At 40.4% G+C, this 9,190-nt stretch overlaps 1 protein-coding gene across 1 annotated transcript; it reads left to right on the forward strand.

Moving 5' to 3' along the window:
- Positions 1–100: 100 nt before the first annotated feature.
- LOC306871051 (radial spoke head protein 4 homolog A-like) lies at positions 101–9,135 on the forward strand. Its single transcript, XM_079418726.1, has 7 exons — positions 101–572; positions 4,345–4,573; positions 5,259–5,552; positions 7,595–8,038; positions 8,381–8,525; positions 8,613–8,730; positions 8,830–9,135. Exons 1-7 carry the CDS (start codon positions 472–474, stop codon positions 9,050–9,052), a joined length of 1,554 nt encoding a protein of 517 aa, XP_079274852.1. The 5' UTR covers positions 101–471; the 3' UTR covers positions 9,053–9,135.
- The last annotated feature ends 55 nt before the right edge of the window (positions 9,136–9,190 follow it).

Genomic DNA, 9,190 nt, shown 5'->3' on the forward strand with positions numbered 1-9,190 from the left:
ACATTTTATGCAGTTTATTTATAAGCAATTTCACATTGCATTGAGAAGATGGTTTAATAGACTTTTTTCTGTTAGTAAACAGTGACGTTTTTCTGTGGGCGGAGCTTACCGCTTCAGTTTGTAAGCTTGTTTTTTTTTTACAATAGCTGGAGAAAATCCAATTTTACCCGCATATGCAAGGTCACGCACTGGTAGGCCTACTTGTATTTTAATTGAGTAAAATTTTCACCGAGTATCTGTACTTTCACTTGAGTATAATTTTTGAGTACTTTTTAACCCCCTGGCACTCGGCCCATCAGAATAAAGACGTTGCCAGGCAACAAGCTTGTTGTAGTTACACCACTGAGTCCATAGCAACGGAAGTGCGCTGCGGGAAATGCGCTAAGCCGGTTTGTTGATTTGCCATAAGAATAAAGGCTGACAAAATATAGACGTTTAATTATTCGGCGACAGTTTGTAAGTTTTAATAAAATGGAGTTGACCGAGGACGCGGTGAACAATGAGAGACTGCAGGCTGCGGCGCGTTTTAAAGCTTTCATGATGAAGAACAGCACAAAAACAAACCTCAACCTGTAAGTACATCAGCACATTAGCTTCATAGAGTATTCTAGTCCTAGTATTAATTTTTAAGTTATTATTAATTTATTATTAAAGCACCGTTATATATCTTAACTGGTCATATAGAGCAGAGGTCTTCAACCCTGTTTCTGTCCTGAAGAGTTTAGCTAACGTTACACCCTAATCAAACACACCTGAAGCGGCCAATCAAGCTCCTCAAGACTGCTTGAAAATTGCAGGCAGGTGTGCTGAAGCCGGTTGGAAATAAACTTACCAGGAGAGTGGGTCCCCAGGAGCAGGGTTGAAGACCTCTGATATAGAGGACATTTATTGGAAGAAAATGAATGAACGTACAAGCTCGAAACACATTCAATAAAAAAAATTAAGTTATGATACAGGCGTGTTGTCACAATGGGAACATGAGATTTATTAACACTTGAAAAACCCTGTGACAACATGCCCCGAGCGTGCATTTATCTTTGCAGTTTATACATTTATATTTACATTTAGTCATTTAGAAGACGCTTTTATCCAAAGCATTGAAGATACAAATGCATTAATTTAATGCAGTTAATGCATTAAATGTAGCTTTTTGACGCTTGCCTTGATGCAGCCCAGTCTGGTTTTATTGTGTACGTTATACACGTCAGTAAAGATAGTTTGCGGTTGGATATTCAGATTTCGTTTGGCTATAAATACGCAGTGCGCTGTCATAGACATGCAAATAATACTGCATATCATTCTCCATGCATACTGCATATCATTCTCCATTTGGGGACGTCGTGGCCTAATGGTTAGAGAATTGGACTCGTAATCGAAAGGTTGCGGGTTCGAGTCCCCGGCCGGCAGGGATTGTAGGTGGGGGGAGTGAATGTCCAGCGCTCTCTCCACCCTCAATACCACGACTGAGGTGCCCTTGAGCAAGGCACCGAACCCCCAACTGCTCCCCGGGCGCCGCAGCATGGCTGCCCACTGCTCCGGGTGTGTGTTCACGGTGTGTGTGTGTGTGTGCATTTGTTCACTACTCACTGCTGTGTGTGTGCACTTGGATGGGTTAAACGCAGAGCACCAATTTTGAGTATGGGTCACCATACTTGACAATACGTCACGACGATGATTTGTGAATTCATATGACAGTGTCCTCCGGGCCGAAATCGTGGTTTTTTTCGTAGGGACCCTTCATTTTATAATGGCTATAGCTCCAAAAATTGGACACTTGGAAACCGGTGTCATCTTCACTAGCTTGATCTGTGAATTTTTTCACAGAAAAGTTTTTGTCCACAGACCCCTTGGTAAGTCCGCAATAAGGAAAGTGAAAGATAGGCGTTCTTCATGTTTAAACTTCTACTGCCAATAAACACGAGTTCAAATTGTGAAAACTTTACCTAAATATAGGTAAATACTGTATATGTTATTTAAGGAAATATAGCAATTGTTCTTTTTACATTTTTTGTATGTTTTTTAAAATGTATCTAAAATGTACAAATATATTTTCAAAGATATACAAATTTGGGTCAGCTGACCCTTCTCTGAGTCATGTACATCACTATTCTGATCTGTGAAAACTTTCAGAGGTAAGTACGGGTCAGCTGACCCTTCCCTGGGTCACTAACACCACAATTCTGATCTGTGAAAACTTTCAGAGGTAAGTACGGGTCAGCTGACCCTTCCCTGGGTCACTAACATCGCTATTCTGATCTGTGAAAACTTCCACAGTTCAGTACGGGTCAGCTGACCCTTCCCTGGGTCACTAACACCACTATTCTGAAGTGTAATGTAAACATTTCACAGCTACTGAAGTGCTAACCAATTTTTCCACATTAAAAAACAAACTTAATTAAATTAAAATATCTATGATATTCTGAATATTTTTTTTTAAAAGGGCTACAATAAATATCCACCCTTTTTTTAAAGACCAAATTCTTTTTGTGCGTTAATTCCTTCAGAGGACGCAGGGATCCATCACACGTGGAATAGAGCGACTGCATGGTTATTACATTGGTTTCATTCATGCTTTTTTCATATTTTTACCCCAGGCTATCACAACAATACTTGCTGAATACCTAATTAGGGTAAATCCTGCACGTTTGTTTCAGAAATATCACGGTAGATTAATCAGTATGGTATATAGACCAGCATGGTAAAACCACGCAAAAAAATAGGTCTAAAACATGGTGCTCCAGACCTTTGGAGTGAATGTGGAGGGGTTGAAAGACTAGTTGAAAAGTTTTTAAAGTCTGAGATTAATCTAGAGAAAAGGATACCATGGAATTTCATCATATGGAGTGAGGTTGCCCAAAAAGTTTTTGGAAGTCACACACTTAAATACCGAAAGTGGCTCTCCGTTGTATGGCACAGTAACCAAAAAAATGTGCGGTCAACTGTTTTTACGCGTTTCCGAAAAAAAATTAAACTTACTGACCAGCTGAATAAGAATGAGGAAGACAATACAGATGCAGAATCAGATCATGATTGTCTATTCAATGACATGGCCAAGGAAATCAATGAGCTTGATTGCTGCTTTGAAGAAATTCAGCTAACCCTTCCCTGGGTCACTACTATTCTGATCTGTGAAAACTTCCACAGTTCAGTACGGGTCAGCTAACCCTTGCCTGGGTCACTAACATCGCTATTCTGATCTGACCCATACTGAACTGTGGAAGTTTTCACAGATCAGAATAGTGATGTTAGTGACCCAGGGAAGGGTCAGCTGACCCGTACTTACCTCTGAAAGTTTTCACAGATCAGAATAGCGATGTTAGTGACCCAGGGAAGGGTCAGCTGACCCGTAATGAACTGTTAAAGTTTTCACAGATCAGAATAGTGATGTTAGTGACCCAGGGAAGGGTCAGCTGACCCGTAATGAACTGTTAAAGTTTTCACAGATCAGAATAGTGATGTTAGTGACCCAGGGAAGGGTCAGCTGACCCGTACTTGCCTTTGAAATTTTTCACAGATCAGAATCGTGGTGTTAGTGACCCAGGGAAGGGTCAGCTGATCCGTACTAAACTGTGAACGTTTTCACAGATCAGAATAGTGATGTACATGACTCAGAGAAGGGTCAGCTGACCCAAATTTGTATATCTTTGAAAATATAATTGGATATTTTAGATACATTTTAAAAAACATACAAAAAATGTAAAAAGAACAATTGCTATATTTCCTTAAATAACATATACAGTATTTACCTATATTTACGTAAAGTTTTCACAATTTGAACTCGTGTTTATTGGCAGTAGACGTTTAAACATGAAGAACGCCTATCTTTCACTTTCCTTATTGCGGACTTACCAAGGGGTCTGTGGACAAAAACTTTTCTGTGAAAAAATTCACAGATCAAGCTAGTGAAGATGACACCGGTTTCAGTCTTCCAAGTGTCCAATTTTTGGAGCTATAGCCATTATAAAATGAAGGGTCCCTACGAAAAAAACCCCGATTTCGGCCCGGAGGACACTGTCATATGAATTCACAAATCTTGGAGAATGATATGCAGTATTATTTGCATGTCTATGACAGCGCACTGCGTATTTATAGCCAAACGAAATCTGAATATCCAACCGCAAACTATCTTTACTGACGTTCACTATACAGTAGTTTACAAAAGCTATTGCAAAAATATAAGGATATTGCTTGTTTGGAGGGAAAATGTACAAAGCTTTTCCTAAATTGGTTTCAAACATTGTGACAATGTTGTACAAGGACTCCATCCAATAGCAGTAATGTTTAGCAAAAAATGGTCATGGCTGAAATGTGCTGATTTCTGATGCATTTGACCTCTTCGTCCAGCTATGACCACCTTGTGCGACTGTTAACCAAAGTTATGGATGAGCTTCCAGAGAACGCAGTCGATGTGATAGAGGACATGAGTCGCGAGCTGAAAGAAGGTATCCTTCAGGAGAAACAGGACACCTTGCGAGACAGTCCGTCCTCCTCCACAGCTCTGCTACTGGCCGAGCAACAGAAGAATCTCTTTATGCGCGCGGTCAGCGATGAAGGTGATCACGAGGAAGATTTGGTAAGAGAGTATGTTGGTCCTGCTCCTGGGGTTCCATATAATGTTTTTATTTTTATTTTTCAACATTTAAAATCTAACAAACCTTTTGTGCGTGTGTGTGTGTGTGTGTGTGTGTGTGAAATACTTGAATGTGTGTTTGTGCACTTCAATCTTTCTTTACCACAAATGCAACTTGTTTTGATGTTTCTTTATCTAATAATGCTATCATATTCAGAGATTTTGGAGTGACTTAAAGGGATGGTTCATCCAAAAATGTATTTCAGACCCTTAAGACTCATTCCTGAAAACACAAATTAAGGTATTTTAATGAAACCTGAGAGATTTCTGTCCCTCCATTGAAAGTCCAGGTAACCAAAACTTAGAAGATTCAAAAAGGTAAAAGTCATAAATGAATCCATATGAATTTAATTCAGGCTTTTATTCACATAAAAACACACATGAAGAGTGCATCACATATGATAAACATGGAAACTTTCAGCTTTTGTGTTTTCAACATGTGTTTTCTATGTAGGTGTGTTTCGTTGTAAATAAAAGCCTAAATTAAATCTGTTAATAATAGAGCAATCATATCTCCTTACAAGATTTAGATGACTTTACTTTAGATGGCCAGTGTTGTGGTGGCTCCTATGGGCAGTTTAGTACAATACAACAGTTTCTGTAATACATTGTTCTGTATCATTTCCAGGTGGAGTCTCCTTTACCGAATGTTGGAGAACTTGCGTTCTTCTTTGAGCAAGCTGGTGTGGGTCTGGGGCGAGAGGAGATGCAGAGAGTTTTTCTGGCTTTGAAACAGCTGGTGGACTCACAGTGCCTCCTGCGCTGTCGATTCTGGGGCAAGATCCTCGGCACACAGGGCAACTACCTGGTGGCTGAGGGGGAATTCAGAGAAGGTGAAGGAGAGGAGGAAGAGACAGAACAGACACATGAGGATGAGGAGAGGGAGGACGAGGACAAGGATGAAACGGAGCTTGTGGAAGCTGTAAGTCACAAAATAGCAACTGAAGAACAAATCTGATTTAAATATCATACTTTTTGTGTTAACGGTTTATTGACTTATTTTTTGGAACAGTAGTACAAAACAAAAAGCAACTGTACAAATTTAAAACCCAACCCATTCCATCCCACCCCTTGGTAGACTTAGAAAATAAATAAATAACAAAATAAATAATAATAAACACATTAATAGCTAAACAAATAACAATAAAATAATTTTTACAAAGATTTTAGAAAAGAAGACATTAAACAGTTTTCACGTTAGATCCATGTATATGAGAAGTAGAGCGTTCCATTGAGATAATGTCCAACAAATACACAGCAGGTTCTTCTGTCCGTTGTGTGAGGAGGATTCCAACGGTTGACTAGCAATTTTTTTGCTGCTGTGAGAGCAGCTAACAGTAAAGATCGTTGTTGGACGGACAAGGTGAAGTCCCAAAAGTCATTCATGAAAAAATGGCACGGAGTCAAACATATCTCAGTACCCAACAAATATGATAGGTCCTGTGAGAGCTGAGTCCAAAAAGGTGCGAGAGAGGGGCACAATGCAAAAACGTGCCTAAAACTCCTTGGGAACAGAGATTACACTTAGGAGAAGACGACAGATTCATAAAAAAACGTTTCATTGGAGTCAAGTAAACCCTATGCAGCAATTTCCAATGAATCATTTGGTGATTAGGGTTTTTGAAGACAATTTAAACATACCCCATACCTGATCGGAAAATAAAACATGCACATCCTCATTAAGATCCTTAGCCCAAACAGTTGGAATAGATGGTTTGTATGAATGCTCAAGAAGAAAGAGATAGATGACTGAAGCAGAGGAGGGAGATTCCTCAGAAGGAAGGATTAGTTTGTGCAAACGGTGAACAGGCAGTTGAGAGTTCCAAGGCACCCCATATGCCCGCAGGTCCCATCTAATGCACAAATACATAAAAAAAAGGAGTTGCCTGGCAGATTATATTGAGTTTTAAGATTCTGGAAGGATTTTAAACCACTATCATCATAGATATCTCCCAGAGTGTTTACTTTATTATGAGTCCATTGCGGACAATGAAATGGAGTACTGCCTGACAAAAGGTTATTATTGTGGAAAATAGGCGAATGCCTTTGCCATTTTGTAACTAGTTGTGAATGTCTTTCAACACCCCTCCATGTAGAGAGGAGATGGGTTACAATGGGATCAAACTGAGATTTACACTGCCTAAGCGGAACTCCCGAAAAAACAAGATGCTTCAATTTATACGGATAAACAATAGATTCCTCAATTGCTCTCCAAGACACAGAAGCGTCAGGATCAAACCAAACTGCTAAAGGGCGGAGGGAAAAGACTTGAGCATACAGTCTAAAAATAGGGAAAGAAAGACCTCCATGTAATCTACATCGTTGTAAGGTAGTCAATTTAATATGAGGACGTTTCCCATCCCATATATACCGTGAAACACATGCATCTAGTTTATTCCAGTAGCCAACCGGTGGAGTGAGAGGAATCATGGAAGAAAAGAAATTAATACGTGGGAGAACATTCATTTTAATCACCGATATACAGGCCTGAAAAGAAGTAGGAAGACGAGACCAATTTTCCAAATCTGAGGATAAATATACTTTTTGGAGTAAAGTTGCAGTCACATTTACTGTTGCTCGATAAATTTCTGCTGCTGTTCTGATTTCAATAGGAATCGGTCTGATCTGGAGTTTCGCATGAGCGTGGAAGATTTCCCTATGACGATTTTGCTCATTTTCAAGTTCACAGGAATTTGCAGAGTTAAACAACAGAAAGCTGCTTGGTTTGAAAGCGAAGTCTTTTTGCCTGCAAAGTTTTGCATTGAATTCACATGACAAACTTGAACATGAGCAAAATTTGTGTGGGTAACTTCTTAACCTTCATGTGAAACCCTATTGAAATGACTGTATTTCATCCACAAAATTTTGCCAAACAATGGTAAATGTGACTGCATCTTAAAGGGAAAAAATATGAATACAGATTTGCATTCAAACTTCACAAAAATGATTGCACTTTACTTGCAGGGTGATCCTCCCCCCAAATCGACGTACAAGCCACCTTCGCCAGTGCCAAAGGAAGAAAATCACACCGGTGTTAACAAATACACTTATTTTGTGTGTCAAGAGCCCGGCATGCCGTGGATCAGACTGCCGATGGTCACCCCCGCTCAGATTACAGTAGCACGGCAGATCCGCAGGTTCTTAACAGGCAGGCTTGATGCTCCTGTTTTGAGTTATCCTCCCTTTCCTGGCAATGAGACCAACTACCTGCGTGCCCAGATCGCACGGATCTCAGCCGGCACACACGTCAGTCCTCTGGGATTCTATCAGTTTGGGGAGGATGAAGGTGAGGATGATGGACTGCGAGACAGCTATGAGGAGAATTCTAACTTTGAGGGCATCCATGTAACTGAGATGGCTGAGTCTCTGAATCTATGGGTGCATCATATACAGCACATACTTACACAGGTAAGAAACAGACAGCCTGCTGGGAATTAATCTGCTTTAAAACGTCTGTGTGGATCATACGTCTGTTGTATACAAAATTTAACTGAATTATTACAATTAAAGTAGCAGTCCAGCGCAAATGAAAATTCTTCCATTATTTACTCACCCTCATGTCATTCCAAACCTGTATGACTTTCTTTCTTCTGTGGAACGCAAAACAGGGTGAGTAAATAATGGCAGAATTTTTATTTTTGGGTGGACTATCACTTTTGATTTCCTAGTGGCACACTAAAGCAAAAAATACGAATAACTATATTTATTTGTGAAAAAATTTGCAAAATACTGTACATGTGTGAATGTTAGGGCCGCTGTGTGTGGGTAAACGTAACTAAGAAGTCTGCGGATGACGTGGATGAAGATGCTGAGGAGGAGGAGAAGGAGGAGGAACCTGATGAGCCGGAGCCGGAAGTCGGGCCTCCTCTTCTGACACCTCTGTCTGAGGATGCGAGTCAGTCACACTGCATAACATTTACATTAAACGCCTCCGGCACAGTTTAAATCTTGAACTCTAATGCAGAATATGTTCTGTCCACAGAGATTAATAACACCCCACCTTGGAGCTCCATGATCTCCTCTAACTTCATTCCTCAGTTTTCCATCGCTGTGGTGCGCTCCAACCTCTGGCCTGGAGCTTATGCTTATGCTAGTGGCAGGTAAGAACCTTGCTTGTCAAAATGTACAGTCTGTCCAACAATTTCTATCAAACTGATGCTTTTTCTGCTGAGTCAAGCCATTATTTTGCTCCCTCTCAGGAAGTTTGGAAACATATACATTGGCTGGGGGATGAAATATATTGGAGAGGCATACACCCCAACCATTCTTCCACAGCCCCAAAATGAGTACCCCAGTGGGCCTGAAATCACAGAGGCCCTGGACCCCAGTGTGGAGGAAGAGCAGGCTTTGAAAACTGCCCTGGAGGAGCAGACGGCAGCCCTGGATGAGACAGAGGATCTGGAAGATGAGGAGGATGACTAAAACAAAAATAAACTTGCTTCAGAAGGTGTGTTGATGGTCAGAAGTTTCATATGTGCAGTTCCTTAAACAATCCATTTCAATCTAAACACTGTCTTTGTATGTATGCACACATCGTTGACATATGAATACTCAACAAAA

This window comes from Barbus barbus (genome assembly GCF_936440315.1).
Source record: "Barbus barbus genome assembly, chromosome: 6".
Lineage (NCBI taxonomy): Eukaryota > Metazoa > Chordata > Actinopteri > Cypriniformes > Cyprinidae > Barbus > Barbus barbus.